Source organism: Amborella trichopoda, chromosome 6 (genome assembly GCF_054954075.1).
Source record: "Amborella trichopoda isolate Santa Cruz 75 chromosome 6, AtrichopodaSantaCruz75HAP2 v2.0, whole genome shotgun sequence".
Classification (NCBI taxonomy): Eukaryota; Viridiplantae; Streptophyta; class Magnoliopsida; order Amborellales; family Amborellaceae; genus Amborella; species Amborella trichopoda.
Genome location: NC_142341.1, coordinates 17,867,827 through 17,891,439, shown reverse-complemented (window position 1 = coordinate 17,891,439; position 23,613 = coordinate 17,867,827). Strand labels below are relative to the sequence as shown.

General features: G+C 39.9%; 1 protein-coding gene across 1 annotated transcript; it reads right to left on the bottom strand.

Moving 5' to 3' along the window:
• Positions 1 to 1,413: 1,413 nt before the first annotated feature.
• LOC18425930 (uncharacterized) lies at positions 1,414 to 21,904 on the bottom strand. The gene is made up of 2 exons (XM_006830463.4): positions 21,473 to 21,904; positions 1,414 to 2,263 (listed from the first exon to the last, which is right to left on the bottom strand). Exons 1-2 carry the CDS (start codon positions 21,756 to 21,758, stop codon positions 1,887 to 1,889), a joined length of 663 nt encoding a protein of 220 aa, XP_006830526.1. The 5' UTR covers positions 21,759 to 21,904; the 3' UTR covers positions 1,414 to 1,886.
• Positions 21,905 to 23,613: the final 1,709 nt, after the last annotated feature.

Sequence of the window (23,613 nt, the reverse complement as noted above, 5' to 3'; positions counted from 1 at the left end):
GAGTGTCTTAGGGTCTTAATTATGGGATTGCTGCTCTAACCACCTTCTCATATAGTAAACTTGGATCATAAGAGGCATTGATTCTCTTACGCCCAGTTACTCAAGTTGGGGTCATTCTGAGCCAGCTTTCTTAGAATTTTTTATCCTCTCGCTACTCTAACCACCAGGTCATACATTGCTAGGGTCGTGAGGAGCTTCTTTCTCTCTCTTTTATCTCTCTGTCTTCTCCAAACCATTCAACCAACAAGCTAGAGCCACTCACCCATTAAAAATGTACATCAAAGAGGAGCACATTTTATATGAATTCCATCAATAATTTCTTGAGTGAGATTCCGAGTTGAGGTGTTGAGTTTTCGAGAGGGGGCGTTGTTCAAACCGAGCTCGTGGACAGCTAGAGGGCTTTCCCGTACTGATCTAAGAGGGCATTATTAGCCCGGGCTTATCCCACGAACTCAAACCGCAGCAAGGTAGGTGTTTAGTCCATTTCTTAGGCGCTTTTAAAATCATCTCATAGTTTGACATATCTAACAGCAAAAAGTGATGCATGACCCACGCAAACAACACGGACAAAGGTCACACGTTTGTTCGAGAGGGGGTCAACTCAACCCATGTCCGACCACCTACCTTATGCTATAAAGATGGTGCACCTCTAAATTTTGCTGGAAGATGGAGTGCCAAAGTCAAAATTCTTATTGAAATCCATGTTTTACACTAGTTATGAAATTTAAAATGCTAAAAATGGTGTAGATCAAGTAGATCTTAAACAATTGAAAATCTATATAAGAAAGATAACTTGTCACAAGATGCATTATTTTAATACTTGAAATTTTTTTTTCTTTGTATCCATACACCTCGAGGACAATATGATCAATTGGAAGATTTTCCAACTTCGAAACTCTGTTATATACTGGATTTTTGTGGTGCACCATAATTATATAGTATAATGTTACAACCTTATTTAAATTTTCCCCCTTAAAAATATGTTGATCCAAGGCAAGTTTGAACATCCCATGTTTGGGCAAATAATTTCGATTTACCTGTTAACTCGTGAATAAGATCCGCTCTTAAATTGACATAATTATGAATAGAAAAAAGTCATTTCTTTGATAAGTCCGTGGTGTCCCGCTTCTCTCCCCAGGTTATCACAAAATTCAAATGTTGAGATAAAGGCCTCCCCAGGTATTGGAAAAAACACCTGTTTTTTACCTAATTCATTGATCTCTTCACTCAATAATACATTTAGGGGAGAGTACAAATACGCGCACGCACAAAGAGCGAGCAATTTACAATTTAAGGGCAACACACAATTAACATCCAAACTTAAGCTTATGGACACTACTATATCCCAAACTCTCTCTCTCACACACACACAGACACACATACACATATGCATGACACTGTTAACATCCAAACTGGAAGTTTATGCACACCACTATGGTGGCCATTCATTTCCCATATAAATAAAGAGGGAACAAATACATGTTCAAAAGAGCACAATCCCAAAACAGTAGAAAACACTTTGGATGCATTTTTCCATCACAAAATGACAAATTTTCAAATGGAGAATCAAGATCCATTGCAGTCCCCTTAAGTTCCAGCCAAAAGATGTAGGGAACCACTGCCAGAATTTTACATCATGGACTCCATAATTCTCCAACAAGCACAGCAAGGAGTCGCAAATTCTGTCAGTGCACTCCAAAACCCAAATTCAACAGAAACAAAACAAGTAGGAAACAACATTAGTGCAGGTTACAACATTGAACAGCTCTCGTCAAATGTGGACTTCACCTTTGACTTCCAAAACTACTGCACAATGTGCTGCCAGGCGTTATAGCTGACCAGGATAATATGCAGTTAAAACCGCGCCAAGCGAGCAATAAGTGGTTTCAAGTCCTGTAAGCTCCCATTAGTGTCTGGCTTTGGAGAATTTGGTTGTCCTCCAAAAGGCGATCGTATTCAAGAAGCAAGTCCTCAGATTGTTTTTGGAGGGCTATAACATTGGCTTCTGCTGCCTGAGCTCGTTTCTCCTTCTCATCAGATTCTAGTTTCAGTTTCTGCAACCTCTCAGTCAGGCTTGATATCTCTTCCTTGAGTGCCCTTATCTCTTCAGAAGCCTTCTCTTGCTTTTCCTTGAGGAGTGCATACTCTTCTTGGAATTTCTTTGCTTGCTGTTTTGAATTACCAAGGGTTTTCTTGGACCCACTTAGCTTGCTGAGATAGTTGTGCATTCGATCAATTACCAGAGCAAGAAACAGAGAGTAGCCTACAAAACAAAAGAGAACACAGGTCTTCAAAGAGCCCTTAAATAAATTTGGTAACCATGAATACGCAAGAATATGCAAACACACATATACTCTAATTTGACAGGTGTCCAAAAGCTAATATCAAACTTAGAGCACAAAATGGTATGGAATTCAAGTTTGCAATTAACCCAAAAAATGAAAAACTAAAAGAAAAGAGAGAGAGAGAGAGAGAGAGAGAGAGAGAGAGAGAGAGCTAGAAGTAAGGTTTAGCAAGACCTTGTCCAAGACTTACAAACTCTGTAGTGCCCAATCTGAGCCAACTAGGTAGAGTCCCTAGTCTTATTCATGAGTTTAAACAACGGCTAGAAGTTCAAGATCAACTTACAGATCATCCAATGAAAGACATATATCACAAATCACTTAGGCAGGTGATCTAACTTCATTTCTTCAGACTCAAATGAAACATAACTCAACTGTAATTAACCCAAAAAAAGAAAAAAAAGAAAAGAAACGAAAAGAGAGAGAGAGAGAGAGAGAGAGAGAGAGAGAGAGAGAGAGAGAGAGAGAGAGAGAGAGAGAGAGCTAGCTAGAAGTAAGGTTTAGCAAGACCTTGTCCAAGACTTACAAACTCTGTAGCGCACAATCTGAGCCAACTAGGTAGAGTCCCTAGTCTCATTCCTGAGTTTAAACAATGGCTAGAATTTCAAGACCAACTTACAGATCATCTAATGAAAGTCATACATCACAAATCACTTAGGCAGGTGATCTAACTTCATTTCTTCAGACTCAAATGAAACATAACTCAACCGTAATTAACCCAAAAAACCAAACCAAAAAAAAAAAGAAATGAGAGAGATAGCTAGTAAGTAAGGTTTAGCAAGAACTTGTCCAAGACTTACAAACTTGCCCCGTCTAAGCCAACTAGGTGGAGTCCCTAGTCTTATTCCTGAGTTTAAATAATGGCTAGAAGTTCAAGACCAACTTACATATCATCTAATGAAAGAAATACATCACAAATCACTTAGGCAGGTGATAGAGTTGTACAAAAGGCCTTGGCGATCCACAAGAAGAGGATGCTCAAGGGAGAACATAACCGAAAAGTACAATTGAGTCCTTTTTTAGGAGTTTACAATGGGGCATAGCAACCTAATAAAATACGTCGATCTAAAGATCAAGGAATAGAAACAGGCCAAAAAACCAAAAGCCCAAAAAACTGTCAGTCGTCCACCATCGCTGCTGCTTCTTTGGCGAGTGTATCAGCTTCTTGGTTTCCTTCCCTCCATGTATGCATCCACACGACGGACATATTCCTACAAAGGTGATCGATCTCGTCAAACAAGTGTACCAAGAACCAGCGGGGGGAGAGGAAGTATGTCTCTGAGCCCAAGAAATGGTATTCTTGGAGTCACCCTCCACCACTAGAGATTGTAAGTGGAGGGGTTCTATGAGCATAAAGCCTTCCATCAGTGCTAGAGCTTCGGCTTCCATAGAGTTGGCGTGGCCAATATGTTTGGAGACGGTGGCCAATGTAGAGCCGAGGTGGTCTCTAAGAATGGCTCCTCCTCCTGACGAGCCGGTGTTCCCGATAGAGCAACCGTCAAAATTCAGTTTGAGTTGTCCACTAGTGGGGGCTTCCACCTAGTGGTCCTGGGCAGACTCGATGGACTTGGAGGACATTGCACCAATTCTGGCTGAACGCCGAGGCTTGAATTCCTTTGAAACAGCGATGGTTGGTTGCCCAGAAGATAATAGTGGACTTGAGCTTGTCAAAAACTTTGGTCCAAGGGGCATACTCCCCCCTGAACGTTCTGTTGTTGCGCTCGATCCATAGGGCCCATAAAGAGGCCGCCACTGAGGATTTCCAAAGAAGGATCCCCACCTTAGGCGAACAATAAGTTCTAATGGCTTAAAGAAGGGATATTACCTCTTCCGATAATACCCACTGAACATTGAAAAGTTTAAGGATTGCCCCCCTTAGGTTGACGGCAAAGGGACAGTACAATAGTAGGTGGTTGTTCATTTCCTCAGCTACATGGCACGTGACACATCCGTTAGGGATCAGGATACCCCTTCTCTGCAATTGATCTACAATGAGGACTCCCAGAGGGAGAGCCAGCCACATGAAGATCTTGATTTTAACGAGTCCCAGGCTTGAGCATCTATAGCAGCAGGAGCTAAGGGAAAGTTCGAGGTAGAGAAAGGCTCCGGAAGAAAAAGGAGACTATGAAGAGGCTAGAGGGTGCTGGTGCCCAAATGATGCAATCGGGACCTGTGGAAGCAGGCGTGAAGTTCTGCCGCTAAAATTGTGAAATTCTCTATCTCAGGGTTGTTAAGAGCCCTCCTAAAGACTGGGTTCCACGAGCGAGTGGACCTGGCCAAGAGCATTTCATCCGCTATAGTGGCCCCTTGATCTCGACCCAGAGAATAGAGGTCAAGGAACCTGTCCCTGAGAGGAGTGTGGCCTAACCACAAACCTTGCCAGAAGAGGATACGGTTCCCCAATCTAGGATGGAATCTGATTCGGGATTTGAAAGAGTGGAAGGTTGAACAAATCGGCCTCCAAATGCCGGAGGATCTTTGGTTGGTCGTACAGTTCAGTAGCCACGGTGCATTGGAGAGAGAGTATTTATGCTCGAGTATATCTACGCAATGCTGATCCCTTAGATTCGTCATGCGCCAGCGCCATTTGCCAAAGAGAGCCAAATTCTGAGGTCTAAGATTCTTGATCCCTAGCCCTCCCCTTTGCCTAGACTGGTAGAGTTTGTCCAGACCTGAAAAACCTTCTCATTAACTGTTCGATTCTGGAGCTAATTGCCACGGGCATGTGGAAGATGGACATTTGGTAGACCAGGATGTTAGCCAGAATAGCTTTAATCAGACTTAATCTTCCTTTCAGAGAGAGAAAGCGACCTTTCCATCCTGCGAGTCTACAATCCACTTCGTCTATGATATGAGACCACAGTCTCGATTCTGGTTTGCCTAAGCAAAGTGGCAATCCTAGGTATTTAAATGGCAAGGCTTCAGCCTCGCACCCATCTCTCGGCAAAATTGGAGAGGGTAGTTGAATCAACATTAACCCCCATCATCTTGGTTTTGTCGAAGTTGACTTTGAAGCCGGTTGCAAATTCGAAGCACCTAAGAAACAGGAAGAGGTTGTGGATCTCTTCAGTTGTGGTGTTGCAAAATACCAATGTATCGTCTGCGTATTGGAGGTGAGATACCGTGAGGGCCCAGATTCCAACCGAGAAACCATGTAGTCGTCCGGCTGTAAACATTATGGAAATTGACCTACTAAAGACCTCAGCTGCAATGGCGAAAAGGAAGGGAGATAGGGGGTCTCCCTGTATGAGGCCCCTGGTAGAAGGGAAGTATCCTTTGGGTTGGAGGTACCATTGATGAGGATGGAGACGCGAGGATGTGAGTAACATGCTCTCCATTTTGTACCGAAACCCATCCTGGACTGAGTATCTTCAAGGATGTCCCAGTCTACGCAGTCGTAAGCCTTCTCCCAGTCCAACTTAACTACGATGCCACGGGCGTTGGCCAGATGTCTGGAATGAATACATTCATGGGCCACAAGGGCCCCATCTAGGATTTGACGGTCTATGATAAAAGCACTTTGGGAGGCAGAAATGACTAACGGGAGAACCTCTTTGAGGCGAAAGGCTAGGACTTTAGCTAGGATTTTGTAGGTGGAATTCACCAAGCTTATAAGACGGAACTCTTTCAAATGGGTTGCCCCTTCAATCTTGAGAATAAGCGTAATGAAAGTGGTATTCAAGACCCTATTGATGATTCCCCTAGAGAAGAATTCATCGAAAAGTTTGAGAAAGTCTTCTATGAAAGATCCCCAAAACAGTTTGAAAGGGGCAATGGGGTAGGTATCGAGTCCAAGGGCCCTGTTAGAGTCAAGGTCAGAAATGGTGGCTAAGATTTCAAGTTCTGAGAAGGGACTCTCTAACCAAATTACTTTGTCTAGAGGTAGAACTAGGAACTCAATGTCCCCCATGGGGGGCCGAGAAACAAGGGGGGCAGAGATGAGGTTTTGGAAATAGCCAAGGATGGCTTGCTCAATTTCAAGAGGTTGATCCATAAGGTTTTCACCTACCAAAAGGTGTGTGATGGTGTTATCTTTGCGCTTGCAATTCCTGTGGAAAAAGCTAGTGTTGAGATCCCTGGCCTTCAGCCACTTAATCCTGGATCTGTGATACCAAAAAATTTCCTCTTTCTTGAGGATGGCTTGGTATTGGAGCTCAAGTTCGTCTCTGTGAGTGAATTCTAAGCCCGAGAGAGGTTTGGATTCTTCTAGCGAGTCTAGGATCTTAATGGCTTGCAATGTAGATGTTTTCTATGGCCCTAAAAACCCCGGTAAACCCCTGCTCCAAGATTTTAGGCGAGCCTTCAATAATTGCAACTTGCGTTGAAGTTTCAAGCCTGCCCAACCATCGACCATATTGGAAAGAGATAGCCACCATTTCGAAAATAGGTTTAGAAGGGATGGTTCTTCTAACCATGCCAGCTCGAACCTAAAAGGTTTAGGTCCAGTCTCGACAGGCTTGGAGTCTAGAAGTATGGTACAATGGTCGGATGTGGGTTTAGGGAGAGCCAAAGAGTGAGTCCCAAGAAAGTTGAGTCCCAGCCTGTAGAGATCAGGAAACAGTCAAGCTTAGAGAGGGTAGGGTTAGAAGAATGATTAGACCAGGTGAACTGAGTTCCTTAATAGGGAAGGTCAAGCAAGTTGTCCAGGGCAATGAAGTCGGAGAAAGCTATCATTGCCGAAGTAATTCTAGTGGAGGTGTTTCTCTCATGGGACCACCTTGTTACATTGAAGTCCCCACCTATACACCAAATAGGGTGGGGCAGATGGGTAACCTGGTTGAGTTCTTCCCACATAAGAGGTGTGTCGGCATCCGAATTAGGTCCATCGACCGTAGAAAATTTCCAGGGCAAACCATCAAGGATCCTAAGAGTAGGATGGAAACAGAGTATCTAGAAACAAGGTGAGAATGCAGGGAGTGTGGTGTGGGGGTCCAAATAACCCAAATTCCTCCTAAGGTCCCTTCAGCTAGGAGTGTAAACCATTGACAAGGTCTGCACCCCCAAACTTGTCGAACCTGAGACAGGGTAGGTTCAGGAAGTTTCGTCTCAGTAAGAGCCAAAATGGTGGGTCTATGCCTAAAGCATTGGTCCCTGACTGCCTACGTTTTGTGTGGCAATCCGAGCCCTCAGATATTCCATGAGAGTATCAGCATTGAGGGGTGAAGGCAAGAGGAGTGTTCCTAAGGGACTTCTTAACAAAAAGATCTTTGGGGTCATCTTTAGGCAAGATCGGGGAAAAGGAAAGGTTAGAGGAGGAAGGTCTGTCGTAGTTGATACTACTAACCAAATTAGCTAACTCACAGGTGCCCTTCTTGCTTACCCAAACTCGTGACTGCAAGTCGGCCTTGAAGAATTCTAGAAAGGGTCCTTCGGGTCCGGTTTCTAGGAAGCCCCATAACTTTCATGACGTCCTGGATCTATCCTTGGCCCGCATAGATTCTATTGACGTAATCCGAGTCCACCGAAGGGGGGGAGAGAGGATCCCCCATAGTGTCCACCGATAAAGAAGGTCCTATAGAGTCCGTCGTGGAGGGAAAAGGGGTGGGTAAGGCTGGTAACATGTAGCCCGTCGGCTTCAATAAGTTTGAAAATCCCCATCGAGAGTCCGAAGGGATCCCCTACCAAGGTGGGACCAAGGTCAACTAGAGAGAGAGGAGGTGATGAGTGTGAGACCTTAGGGTAGGGGGTGATACAAGGGAGGGGGCAGAGACCTTCCCATAAGTAGAGGTTGCACGTGAAGGTTTTGGGAGTGGAGAGATTGAAGGGGGATTAGACCCAGGAGGGGGATTGGGGGAGTGGGGTGGATTGAGATGCCAGCTGGAGGCCCGGTGAATTTGGGTAGGTAGAGATAATGGGGTGTGGGGGAGGAAGGTACAATGTAGAGCGGCTAGGAGGAATCCTAGATTGAGGTGAGTAAATAGGGGTGCAAAAATTGGGTGGAAGAAGGGCGACAAACGGGTCAAGAAAAGGAGGGGGAGTAGTTTGCAGAGACGGAGGGTTGAGATTTGGTATGATTATGGGAATGGGAGAAACAGGAACAAGAGGAATTGATATGATAATAGGGTCTCCGCTTAGAGGATTAGCAGGAAAATCCACAAGAATAGGTGGGAGAAAATTGCTCACCAAGAGTTTAGGGTCCATGGATTCTGAGGTTATCTCCGCTCGAAAATGGTTGTTCTCAACCAAGGGAGTTGGGGGGGTAGGGTCGAGCTGCTCTAGTTTGTCGCCCCTTTCTGATTCAAAATCGATTAAAAGGGGAGGATATGGAGGTGAATGGGCAGGTCCTTGATGAAAAGGAGATAGAAAGGGGGCCATGGGCTTGGCTAGATGAGGTTGAGAGTAGTCCTGCAAGAACCGCCTCGGTTGATTGAGGTGGTAATGCTGGCGAGGCATCAGTAGGGTGGCGGTGTGCAGGGGATGACATGGTGATGGGAAGCATGGAAGGTGAAGAGGGAACCCCCGGAAAAGGAACGTGAAGCGACTCTGATAGAAAGCTGAAGAGGATCAGGGCCTGAGGGGCCGATGGAGGGTGGCAGATGGCTTGGGTGAGAACGACCTCAGGATGGGGGACGGGGAGGTTGGAGGTGGCAAGAGAGGAGGGCGGTGACGTACAAGTGTCAGGTAAGGATGGCGACACAAGAGGAAACGAGGGGGCGTGCGCACGAACTCCCGAAGGGTCCTGAAAGGTCGCCCGTGCCGACGTGTCATCAAGGGTGGGCGGCGGCATCAGGGACTTGTCAGAGCAAGGTAGGTGACATGAGCGAGCAGGGTCAACAATGGCCCGACCCGAAAGCACAGGAGACAGTCGCATGGCAAGGCGATTGTCAGGGTCAACAGGGGCTACTAGCACTGCTCTCAGGTACCGGGATTCGTATGGGGTGTATTCAGAGCCGAAGAGGGGGATGGAGGTGGAGGAGGTGAAGGTGGTGGCAGGGATGGAGGTGGTAGTGGTCGCAGGGGTGGGGGTGGAGGTGGAGGTGGTGGTGGGGGAAGAGGGGGGGCGGGGGTAGTGGAGGTGGAGGTGGAGGTGGAGGTGGAGGTGGAGGTGGTGGTGGGGGAAGACGGGGGGGTGGGGGTAGTGGGGGTGGCGGAGGTGGAGAAAAAGCCGGTGGATGTGAGGCCAGCAGAGCTAGTGGTGTAATTTGAGCTTGTCATGGTCATATGGGCTGTGGTCGACGGTGCCTGCAAGGTTGTCGTTTTCTGGAGACAACGGTCCATTGGTTTAAATGCTCCGGTGGATGAACGAATGAGTCACTGAAATAGTTGGCACCCTGCGAGGGCCCCACAGGGGAGACGAAGCGAGGCAAGGTTGGAGATGCCTGTTTCTTTTATTATCAAAGCCTCAAGTATTTAACCAAACCTTCCAGAATATTCTCCATGAGATGAATTCAAAGTGGGCTCCTTGAGTATGGATGTCAGTTTTAGGGCTCAGCAAAGGAGGAAATTCGGAGACCAGCTTCCTAATGCCTTCATTACCAATGATGAATCCTCTTAATTACCATTAAGACTAAAACATGTAAATGTTGATGAACAGTACTTAATTTCATGGCTCAAGCAAAGAACTTGATCCCCTGCCGAGCTGAGCAACTTGGGTGAGTCCAAGTAAACTCACCCGAGTCCTGCCCAAGCTGAAAAAGGGGGCAAAAAAAAAGCAAAGGAATAAAAAAATCAGCACAAAAATGTGAAACAAAAATCCAAAAAAGAAAAGAGAAAAATCATAAAAATCCAAAAACTACATAACAAATAGAAAGGAATTGAGAGAAAGGAATTGATATTATTGGCTTGAAAAAATAGACAATTCCAAAAAGATCCTTTAAAAGATAAGTACATATAAAATGGACGATTAGTCAATTATAATTAATTTAGTAAGAAAAACAGATTTATGAATTTCGAAAAAAGTGAAACATAACCAACATTGCGAGGCTGATCCCTCATTGTTCGCACTCAACGAGAATTGCAGCCTCCTTGTCAAAGCTTCCTTACATGGCCCCAATGAAAATCAGCAAACTAAATTTGGCTTTCAAGTTCGGATTTAGGAGATCCGAGCTCTTGAATATTTGGATGAATAATAAATTTGAATTTGAAGTAATACATTGGAATTCTTTTTTGTTGAAAATCAAGCCTATCACTGGCTGAAGAACACAAAAATAGGCTTCACGGGCTGAAGAACACAAAAATAGGCTTAGGCATTGAATTTCCTAGAAGATCGACTATCCATTGCAAAGAAATCTCAGTTTCTAAATCAGGCAAAAGCTTGGCCGAATTTTTTGATCTCTCAAATCCATTGAACCTAAAAGTTTTTTCTCAAATCTAATTCTTCTAATAGCTAAATCAGGCAAATTTTTGGCCAAAGACACAAGGCTCAAATCTTCCTCTCCAATCTATGTTACCCCGACACTCCTCCAGGGGCCTTGTGTTGTATGTTGAGACGTGTGGCCACTTTGGCATGTGTCGACACACCTACACATAGCCTATTTGTGTCATCTATCTTTTCCTGCACCTAGTAGGTGTTGACACTTCCAATGGAAGTGTCGTCATTATTTCAAGGCAAACCAAACATGATTTGAACCTGGGTTGCTAGGTGTGATAATGTCTCATCAATCACAAAAGCCACCCTGCATTGTTGTGTATATAATTTTTTTCTTTTTTTTCCTTTAACAAGAACTATATTCTACACTTCTTTTTTATTTTATAAAAAGAGATCGAGATTTTTTCTTCTTTTTCTTTTTTTAATAAGAACCATATTCTACAGTTCTTTTTATTTTATAAAAAGAGATTGAGAGGATTTGAAGTCTAGATGTGTTGACATCAAATAAGAGAGTCTACCACATCAGCTCATGTACCATCGTTGTTAAATGTTTTCTTTTTTCCTTTTTTTTTTTTTAAATAAGAATGATGCAGCTTCCCGCTTTTATTAATAAAATATTTACCCAAGAGGGGATGTGATCCTTGGAGGAGTTAATGTCAAATATGTCCACTCTACCATACTATCCCTTAGACAGGGATGTTAGAAGTCACTCATTATTTATATAACACCAAAGTTATACATATAATATATCATATTTAAAAATTGTATGGACGTGTCGATGTTCATGCAATACTGCTCCCATCTTGAAAAATGAAAAGAAAAGGGTAAATTTTGATATGTATAGTACTTAGTGTAGTGACTCGTCCAAGTACTAAATAAACTTGGCAAGACATTTCAAGTTTGCATGGTATTGGGGCAATATGCTACAAGACTTTCCTGAGTACTGTCCAGGATACATGCCTATACCCTGCTCCGGGCTTGACAGATTGCCTTTAGAGTGCAAACTTTAAGCTATTGGGAAACATATCCATGTGCCAAGAGGTTGCAGCAGCTGAAGGAGTCTGACCATTTAAGAAAATGTGAGAAAGTGTAATCTATTCACCTGTTGTATATATGATTACAACACATGAAATGGTGGTCGTAACTAGCATATGCAAAGTGCTTGGGATGTACACGGAGACATTTTAGATATGGTATGACTTTGCCGACTTTGGTGGTTTGCCTATTGAAGCGTAATGAGCATTACTGGGCAACATGAATGGATGGAAATCATGTGAAGCATGGCCAACCAACACAATATGGAATGGATGATTTTGTGCACATTTCAATTATTCAAAACTCCAGTGATTTGATGATACTTGAAATACTGAGATGCTGGCTTGAAACAGCCGAAAACTGCCAAATTGTGCACAAAATTATCTCACGCACATTGTTCACATATCAGGCAAAAATTAAGAGGAACGATTTTAAGTACAAGAGGCACAAAGTGATTTCTATGACGCATGGGATCCAAAACTGCTATGTCCAGTGCTGGATAAAGTGAACAAGGCTGCTAAGGAAAGCTTGTAATCGATCACATACAATACTTGACTCATACTGTTTCCAAATGCCTTTAAGATGATTCACGCTTTTGAGACCTTTAACGTAAGTTAAAACATAAAGGAATTGATATATCAGTGCAATACCCTATATCGCTCTATAGACCTTCATGTAATGCATCTTGCAAGTCGGATATCTAGACTTGTATATATGTTGCCTTCCACATCCATTTGAACGTTGGTATTAACAAATAACAATGTCAAAACCAGTGTATGAAAACTTGCCCGAGTTGTACATTACTTAAGCAAGTTGCTACAACACTCAATCGAGTACCAAGCATGATCTAATTTAGAAGGGGGGCCAAATTCTCCCCCTTTTTTTCTTCATTTTGGAGATTATCAAGCTTAGAGAACGTGATTTGACTCCAAATGTGGTCTATAGATTAATTTTTGACCAATCTATCCACTAGAATTTCAGTCCCCCCCCTTTTTTCTTCATTTTGTAAATTCTCAAGCCTGGATAATGTGACTGAGCCTGATTTATCCACTAGATAGATTTGAAAAAAGAGAACATGAAAATTGACACATAAGAGAGATCAAAGACCAAGGTTTTCCCCAATTTTGAAAAGTTGCAATTCCTCATAACAGATGGTCAATCTTCAAGGAAATTTGTTCCCCATGCCTATTTTTTGGGAAAGAATCTTGCAATGATGGTCATTGTCCAGAGAGCATAAATCTCAAGTCTGCTGGAGATAAACGAAGGGAGATTCAAGGAGGACCCACCCAAGTCACAGTGTTCGGAACAACTACTCCTAAGCTAGGAAGTTGTCATTCTTACAGGAGACAATCCCTGTAGAAAACAAGCTAGGAATAAAGAATAAACATACATCATCATTGAACGATAGCCTTGTTCTCCCCAGAAAGAAACACAAAAGAATTAGTTATTTGAAAATTTTCAAATTCGGATTCACTGTTCATTCAAAATTTTCAAGAGCTCTCATCACCTAGATCCAAACTCAAAATCCAAATCTAGTTTGGGGGTTTCAATTGGGGTTGTATGAGGCAGGTTTTACAACGATTTCAGTCATTGATTCCCAATGAGCATGAAAATCGGGGAATTGGACACAAGTTTTCTTCATTTTTTTTTTTAAATTCAAGAAATTGCTTTAGTCTTCACTAAATCAATTACAATAGATGCATGACTAATTATGTATAAGATTTTTGTATTTTCTATTTTATTTTTTTCCCTTTTTCTGGACTTTCCAAAATAAATTTAAGCCAATAACATCAATTGTTTCTCCTATTTCATGTTTTACATACTTTTTTCTTTTACTTCGTATTTTTCTTTATTTTCTTTTTTGGGGATTTTTCACATTTTTTTCTTATTTTTTTATGTGCTTTCCCCTTTGTATGGTTTAATGCGGACTCTGGCAAGTCCACTTTGATTTGCCCGAGTCACTCGCCTCATCCAGGGGCGAGTTCCAAGCCCGAGCTGGGTAATCTTTTACTAGTTAAAAATCATATGCACATCAATAAGCTATCAAGTAAGAGAAAGGCAACCAAATTTCCCCATCAATCATATTAAACATTTTACTTTTTACCTTATCAAATCATAGTAATGAAGCATCTTCATAGAAGAAAGGGGTGACATGAACCAAATCAAATTGCAGTTAGCAAAGCAACATAAACAGTCAATTCTGATTGCAACACACTAATACGATCTTCCATAGAATTCCAATGTTTTTTTTTTATGATACCATATCTTTTTCAGTTGCCAAAGAAACTCCAAACTACACCTATATGCATCTTGATGATATACCAGGCTGCCACATCACTGAAGGGCTCACAAGGCATATGCCTACATACTGTTTTATTCCATAGATAGAATACAAATGAGACTTTACCAATTTGTGAAAATATACTAGACTGATCAACCATACCACCTAACCAAACCAAGAAATAATTTGGTCTTACATGTAATGGAAATGCTAATTACCAATTATTTCTAGGGAGAATCAAAAGGATCAGGAAAGAGGATGAGAAAAGAGAATTATGTTATTAAGAATTACGGAGGAATGGCATTTTCTGAAGCAAGAATGCCACCAAGGGCAAGGTTTCTTATGATCACAACTTGTTGAATACTTCCATGAATAAAATGTAAATTACGGACTAGGCTCAAGGGACATCTTGTATACTTCCAAGAATAAAATGTAAATTAAGGAATGGGCTCGAGGCTAGGTGATCAAAGTGGCGGGGTGCCATACTGTGACATCTTGAGTTCCATTCCTACCATAAGTAGGGGCTCACAAAAAAAAAAAAAAAAAAAAATTATCACAACAGAATGACTTGAAAATAAGCTCCTATGTTTTATCAAGAAACAATAGCAGTAGCTACCGACTTCACTGATAAAAGCTTACCTACTTTGCATAGGAACAGTACTGAACCACGAACCTGTATTCATCTATCATGAGACTATTACGACACCCCCATCAAAGTCCAAATCACTCTTCTCAAGAATCAAATTCATTTCACCATGATAGTAGCTAATATCATTGCAGACTTCAATGACATTAGAGGCGAGCCTCAGTCCTTTGCAGTCCAAGCCTATCAACACTGCATGTAGATCCAGCAACCGATGAACCACTACCTGAACTAATTTCATTGTCTCCTATGCTTCACTAACTCAACCAGCATAATTGACGCATTCATCCTTCAATTTACCATAAAACTCACTTGCTCGACAAATTGTTAGGGAAAATATAAATTAATAGATGATTAGAGTTACTTATTATTTCTAGTTCCCTTTTTTCCTGTTCAGGGGAGAGGGGGAATAAGCCACAAAGCAAAAAGTATATAAATGTTATGATCCTATTTCTTTCGATAACCTAAACAGACATGTCACTCATTCATCAAAAAAGTTGCATCACTCTTCCCAAGGACATTGGATAAATCCAAACTTTATGAGACACTGTTAAAACATCATATTACATGTTTCCACTAAGTCACAAATGATAACAGCTCCTATTGACAACATATTCCCCCCATAGAGATACTGCAAGAAAAACTACTCTTATCAACCATCCTACTTGACTTCACAAATGCAAGCTAAGCACAAGACTTCCAAGACAAATGAACCTTGTGGGCCCTTCATATTTCTCATCAGCAGCTAATACTAAAAATTGTTCTACCCATTCATGAACATGCTCAACATGTCTAGCTCACTTGGTACCGCATGATGCCTTCACAATGCAGAACCTTCAGCTTCTCTTGAGTCTGGAATATACAGAGACCTTGCTTCCAAACCTTGGTGGAAACAGGTCAACATAGAATAGTACAAACATTATAGGCTTATAAGATGATAGAGCACAGGAGATGGTGGACATTCTTTTGAGAAAACCACCATATGATATGCAAATGGATTTACTAAGAGAAGCTGAAGTAGATGGTAGTTTAATACCATGATACAAAGGCTGAATGAGATTTTCAATGGGGAGGCCATTGTCCCGATGACGAAGGAAAATTGTCCCAATAGCTGTTGCTGCCATCATCAGTTATATAAATAAGGGTAATAAACATGTTTCTTCAAGTAAACCCACCCAAGGAGATTTACATATGCAACCATATATTTTTTATGTATTTTTCTAGCACATCTCTTGTACATCACACACAAAAAGCATTGAATGGATGTAAATAAGCATGTATGCATGGTTTCAGAAAATTTAGTAAAATTTAATTTCCAGGGTAGTTTCTTACATCCTAAGTTCTCTTCCGCCAAAAAATAAATGAATTCAGCTCAAGTGACCAATTAGTCCCGCCTAGGCCCAGGTAGCACCACATAACACTTACAGCTGGGGCTGACCTGGGCACCTGCCTCAATCCTTGATCATCTAGGCTGCCACTGGACTGCCTAACGGCCAAGTGGACCCTTTTAATAACAAAGATAACTTTTTTATTTTTTTTCTCATTGGTCACCTCGAACTCTAGGTGGCCACATCAAGCACCTAGGCAGGGTGACCCTTTCATCACCAAATGCTGTCTAGCATTTTTTATAGCACTGGTCAGATATATTTTCCTTTACGTTGAATTTAAAACAAGATTTGGAAATGATTCTATACTTGTTAATCCTCCACATTACGCATTATTATCTTGTCAGTTTATGAAAATGCAGATGGCATTCTCATAATAGGATATAATTCAACCCTACATCCTCTATCTGAATAACTTCATACATGTCAATTTCAATTTTTTAAAAAACAACTTCACACGACTTCAATGGAAGGATTTTGGAAATCTGACATCTGTGATTACTTGAAATCGATATAGTTTGCTCACCATGAAAAATATGCAATGAATAACCACCATAGATAGGCTTATGATATTGACAAGTCAGCAGGCAAAGCAATGCTAGAACAATGAATTTCACACTTGAGCAAAGCCAGTAATTAGTCACAAGTGAATCAACTTCATTAGCAGCCTCAAGTATCTCACCACCATAACAGCCAGAGGTTGCAGATGCAATGCTAGTAAGCAACTTTGTGAATGGATTGAAGAATTGATGCAGGAAAGCATTAAGCAAGACAAAAAAGCAGTTCATATTATCTTTTTTGTCTCCTGTAGACACGTAGACATCTATTGAAAGGCGTGGACAAACCCGACACTTGTACCATATTTATCAGTCATTTTATAACTTGTTTAATGTGCATTGACACCTCTCATAGAGGTTAGGGATTTGTAGACACACTGTGCCCTATTTTTTATGATAAAACAATGCCGCCTAAGCCCCTCGTACACTGAGGGAGCTCAAACCCAAAACCGCCCCACCTTGGTGAGTGCAGTTTACCACATAGGACAAGAATTATTGTGTGAAGGAATGGAATTTTTTATATAACATACAATATATCAGTATGTTATCAATATTAAAGTAATGGCTGCACATTGACATGCATGACCTTCACTGTGAAATTCATGTTGACGTGTGTGATATATCCCTCACTGTGAAATTCATGTTGACGTGAGTGAAGTACATATGATATATCTCTCACATTGAAATTCATGTTGACATGACTGAAGTACATATGATCTATTATATACAGTTGCCATTTAATATAAAATAATAAAACAAAACTTATTATGGTTCAATCTTGGGGCCTTCCTCGTACAGATGCTGCATGCTACTGCTGTGCACTTTACGGTCCTGTGAAAGAACCCATGTAAAAAAACTCGGCTCGTGTTCAAGAATCAGGCCCTGTCCGAGCATAGAAACTCAGGCAAGTCTGAGTGGACTCGCACAAGGAGCGAACGAATCCAAAAAGTGCTCAAAAATCCAAAAACTTTCAAAAAAATTATTAAAAAGAAGAAAATAGTAAAAAGCTGAAGTAGTGATAAACAACATGATTACGATAGAAAAAACAGTTAAGACATATAGAAGTCAGAATATTGAAAATATTGATGTATTGCTCGAACCAATTCAGAAAACTCCAAAAAAAGGACAAATAGAAAAATAAATACAAAAATTTCACAAATCGTCATAAAAAACAACCATTATATAGAAACATATTTTGAAGAATGATGTACTTAAAAATTGATTTTTCTAGGACCTTTTTAATAACCCGATTTTGCTTGAAGAACTTGCCTCCACAGGGTCTCAAGGCCGAGTTATTCTACCAATTCTGAGTTGACTTTGGCTATGGTTTTCAATTCTGGAAACAAACATTTAAATTATATTCTATAAATATTATTTCAGTATTAAAGTATATTTGAACAGAAGTGTCTTGTCATATCTGGTTTTTTTGTAATATAAAATCTCTCTCTCTCTCTCTCTCTCTCTCTCTCTCTCTCTCTCTCTCTCTCTCTCTCTCTCTCTCGATTTGGGCTGGTTTTTGGGCAACAAACTAAACATACGGACATGTGTTAGACACTGAGATTTGTATTGGTGTCTATGTAACACTGCATAACAGTAGATGAAATTCAATGCCAGGACTATTGTATGTTTACAAGCTTTTGACTACACTTTCAAAAGGAATCAAGGGACAAAGCACAGTCACCACATCATGTAAAAGGTGGTGTATAAGGTGAAACTACAACACTTTATATGATTTATGCATAGATTTGATAGCCCATGGGGCAACTCCATGGCCATGATTTGAATGCAGTCAAGATTGTGACCAATCCTTCTCATTGCTCAGAAGCTAGATAAGACTATTGACCAGTTCAAATACTTGGACTTGATTGGCTTAAATCTACTAGCATGTACCCTTTATCCTAGATATCCAAGAAGTATTCAGAACCAATTGCCAGTATAATCTAACTTACTGGCAAAGTGAAGATTCAGTAAAGCATCCATCTGAAAAAGTGAATCAGCCAGTTGACATGATTTTCACTGTTTTTTCAATTCTCTGATCCAGCTAATGACAAGTTAGAACATTGGTCAAAGAGGGCTGAACTGAACCTGCCTCTTCTCCCGTTCAAACTTCATTTGATTTTGAAAACATAATTTTGTCTTTCACGTGTGGATACAGAACTAAGAGATCCATGACTTTTCACGTATATCAATCAATCATTAGGATGTAGATCTCATAATGAAGGAGAGAAATAGTGGAGATTACCTCTTCCAAGTGGAAAGAGTGTCACAAAATTGACATAATGATGTCGATCTGTGGAGGTTGTTGCAAAGTCTATAGGCAGCTAATTTAGATATTTTAGGTCTTAGGAAAACCAACATCAGTTGTTCCTGTATGAGAGCATATAGGCTATTTATGATAGAACTTTTTGGATTTTGGGTTTACATGTATCATGTTCTAACTCTAAATGAAGGATACACCCGTTAATCCTTTTTTTCTCTTTAACTGGTAACTAAATTTCATTATCACAATGAACCTTTTTTATCAATAATAAATTTGTTTAAAATACCTATTCGATCCTGGTAATGTGCATGCACATGACCTCTTCTTATTACACTCAATAACATAACAATCTTTACAGAGAACGACAATTGCTCTACTGAACACTCAGAATATGTGCACACATGGAAACAAACGAGCATATAAACTTCCAAACACATGGAGCAACATGATCATGAACTGCTTGTCTTTGTAATCATCTTGGGCCCCATTTCTGATGAGAATTCAGAATTGCCAAGATATGAGTGTCCTTCTAGATACTCTTTCTCACAAGTCACACGAGCTAAATATTTGGAACAAAAATTAGTGCTGTGAATCATTATAATTGGTACAGAAATTAGAAAAACATTAGCTGCTACAAGAAAGAAATTGACAAGCACTAGTATTTGGATATTGATATTCATACAGAACTTTACTGATACATGGTTAATGGCTTGCATGCATATTCAGGAATAATATCCATATATTTCAACAATGCCAGAGGTGAAAATGGACTAAAGTTATGGCATTGTCGCTAGCCAGAAAGAAAGTAAAGATCATCTGCTTAAATGTCTACACGGGTCTGCATGTATGTACAAATGTGTGTCTGTGCATGTGTTTATATGTGTTTCTTCAGAGAAAAATAAACAAGTCACATTAGTTTGTTTGGTAGATAATCAGATTGGTATTGCCAGCAGAAAATAGAGAGTTCAGAGATAATATAAGGGGTCCAGCAACAACAAGGAGAAGCGAGAAAATAAACAAGTCACATTTGTTTGTTTGGTAGATAATCAGATTGGTATTGCCAGCAGAAAATAGAGAGTTCAGAGATAATACAAGGGGTCCAGCAACCACAAGGAGAAGCATCCTCCCGAAAATCACATAAGAAATAAACAACATTTGATTATTGAGTGCGTCAAAGTTGGATAAAACTATGAAATTTTGGGTAATACCACTAGTGTTATTGTTTAATGAACCTTTGTGTTTGTATGCATGTACACATTGTAAAGTAGTAGCAGGTGAATGTGCATCCAACCCTTAGTTGCCAGGTACCAGTTCTGGGATGTAAAGGTATTGGTAAGCACGAGTCTAAAAGTTTCCAATCATTTATATCAGAGTTCAAAAATATTCAGAAAATGTGGAGCTACACTAGCATTGGCACATCTTATTTAGAACCAAACTTTCAAATCAGTCATACTATGACCATAAAATCATATTCATGAACCCGCATATTGTTACAAACAAGTGTAAATTTACGAACTCATTAACCGTTTGTAACTCACTTTATCTACAATAGAACTCATATATTATGATTTAAAAAGAAGAAGTTAAGTTTCACCATATTCGGATAAAATTGGTTGGAACACATATCTAATGTATTAGAATATGCTTCTAATGAAAATTATACATGTGTATGTTTTTAATATGTTTACAATTTTCCATTGTTAGTTGGTATGTATTATATGGTCATTGATATGAAATTTTTGTAATGTCTGGAAATCAATTCACATCAATACTCAAAAGTTGTATGCCTGGTATTAACAAAATGTAGCCAACCAAGTTTTTGTGTTAACTATGGTCCAACCAGGGTGGAAAAATAAGATCAAAATCTTGCTGATTTGGCAACTAGTCCATTAACTGGAGGAATATTTTTGTGTTACTTTCGGTAGCTAGGTTATAAAGGAAGCACTACATAAAGCTTTCCCATGAACATCGCAAATAAAACCACTAGGTTGTAGCTAATACAATAAAGTATTCCAGCTTTCTGGTAAAGGTGCTAATTTCATTATATTTGAATCAAACAAAGATACATGAATACATAATCATAAAAGGACGCAAATGTGGTTACTTTAGAGAACCTTTTGATCTCAATACAAGGCAATGAATCACTTCAACCACATATATATGATTAACATTTACTGCAAAGTTCCAATTCATCCATGTATTCAACTATAAGGACTGCTGAAATGTGCTGCATATAGGTTTAACCTAAAACTGGGAACCTTATTAAAAAATATAACCAAAGCTGACTACACAGATAATAGCTAATGGCTATTATTCATAGAGACAACCCAAACCCAAATGTTGGCTATGAAGTTTCGTGCTTTAATCCGAAGCCTTTCTGAAGTCCAAAGTCCTAGACATGGTTTGAATCAATAAAAACAAGGGCTGGCATAGAAACAACAATCAAATTTCAAGCATAAACGATTGAATATATACAGTAACCACTAAATCCCCGAGAGCTATGAGTCAAGGCACACAAAAGCAAATCAACACAACAGTGAAAAGCCCAATAAAATAAACAATAAATGAACAAAATACTTTCTTTTTCTTTTAGCCTGAAAGCAGAGAAAATGGGAAGATCAATACTGTTATAAAGTCTAAATAAGAGAAATTTGAACATACCTATGAGAGAAGCCTCCAGCAAGTGGGTTCTCCATAGCACCTGGTCCATAGGCGTAACAGTCCCAATCTTGAGTCCCCTATTCTGAATCTTGAGAATGCTGGTTATGCTCGAAGCCATGATCACAGCCATTGTGCAGGCTAACGTTTTAACAGTGGCAGGGCCCCTTCCCATCTTCAACTGGTCCAAACCCTTCATGGTAAGCTCCCTCAATGGCCCAATCTTTATCATAAGAAGCAATGCCACTATCCCCTCCATGAACAGAACCAGGAAAAGAAGCTGAATCATTATTCTTCTAAAGAGAACAACAGTATAAACCAACAAGAAAAAAAAAAAAACCCAGTTCTTATTTAGTTCAAAATCTTCCTCGAAAGCAGTGGTGCAAACAAAAATGGAACCCCGTGCAGTTGTTGCAGGTTCCCTCTCACTCCATTATTCTCACATAGTATGGTTTCCTGTGAAACTAAGCAATGGGAAAGTGCGGGGAAGTGGCTTTAGCCTTAGGAAGCAACTAAAGCTAGCCTCATTTAATATCTGAAATACCCTCAGCCGTGCATTTAATAAAAGTAAAAAACGAGGGTTGGGCTTGGCTGAACTTGGATGGGTTAAACCGAACCAAACAGGCACTGGCATTCGCCCTAGCCCAACCCTCGGGCCATAATTCGTTACCCTGGCCATACTTGTTTAGGGCTGGCCCACCCCACCCATTACCAGCCTTAGGTGACATGCATCCAACGTGTTACTTAGGATGTCCAACTTCCAATGCAATTAAATGCACTTCCATATGGGGTGGAGTATACTAAATTATTGGTCCCGCAGCATTAACCCTTTCCATCATAATTTTAAATTTGAATCAAAGTATAAAGGGATTGTATACTATGAGACCATTTATTTTTAATACATCGGTTAAAAAAAACACGAAATTCGAAACGACGTAGAGTTAGTACATCGGTTAAAAAACACGAAACTCGAAACGACGTAGAGAGATTGATTATGATAAAAAAAATAATGCAAGATAGGAAAAGGGCAAATTGCTATACTCTTTTATCAAATTTCTAGCTGAATGGAATGTAAAACTGGAAATGAAGTCACGTTTCACAAATTGTGGATATAATGAAATGGATAACAGCAAGAAAACAACGTCCGAGCAGAAAATGAAACAGAAAGGGCAGAAAGAAAAGGAAAGAGATAAAGGGGAAAATAATAAAAAAAATGAAAATAACTTAAAAAGGAAAAATCGTGGGGGAATATTTGAAAATACGGCAAGTATATTATGCTCCCTCGAGAATATAATTCACTTATACTCCCTTGGTTAGAACATTTATTTGGAAGAATTTTTTTAATTTGAAAGTTTGGAAAACACTAAAGAATTATTAGGTGATTATTTTTCAAAAAAAAAAATAGAATTTTGATTCTTCTAACACTTGGATCTCACTATCTAAAAATTGGATGTCTCCATTCAATCTTAAAATATCATTTTTATTCAAGTGCATAGAGGATACAATTAGGAAAAAAAAAAAATTTATTCAGGTTAATCTATGGGTTGAAGAAGTTATTTCCCCAAATTTTGAGATTAAAGTTAATTCTATATTGGATTTTACCCAAAGGAGTAAATGAGTATTCTCCTACCGGGAGAACAGAATGCTTGAAAATAAATTATTAAAAAGGCTGCACTTTTCTTTTCAAAATGGCCAGTCATTTCTCATGATGTGAAACTATTGTATCCAGTATTTTCTATTTTCAAGGTTTGTTTTTATTTCAACAATGATCCTCAATTAGTCACCCACAGTCAAAGTTGGGAAAAAGTATAAAAGCAATAAATAAATAAATAATTATTGTATAAGACTATTTACATTTGATATAAAAAAGTTAACGGGTGTGTGTCATTAACCACATTTAAAACTTAAATATAAATTTTTCGAATTTTATAACACACCCTAAATTTTTGACCTTTCAATGGACCTTGTACCAAAACTAGATGGTATTGCAACATATATGCCCAATAGTGAAAAATATTTTGGACTGATTTTTTAAAGGCTTCACCAATTAATCGCAAATATTTGTATTCTAATGGGTGGGAGAATGGCAATGGGGTTGGGGCAATGAAAGCTGGAAGGGGCGATGCTCAATATAATGTCCTACT

Coding starts and splice junctions, on each gene's coding strand:
- LOC18425930 (XM_006830463.4), bottom strand. CDS start 21,758: ATGATTCAGCTTCTTTTCCTGGTTCTGTTCATGGAGGGGATAGTGGCA. Junction 2,264..21,472: donor GCTGGAGGCTTCTCTCATAG/GTATGTTCAAAT, acceptor TTTGTTTTGTAG/GCTACTCTCTGTTTCTTGCT.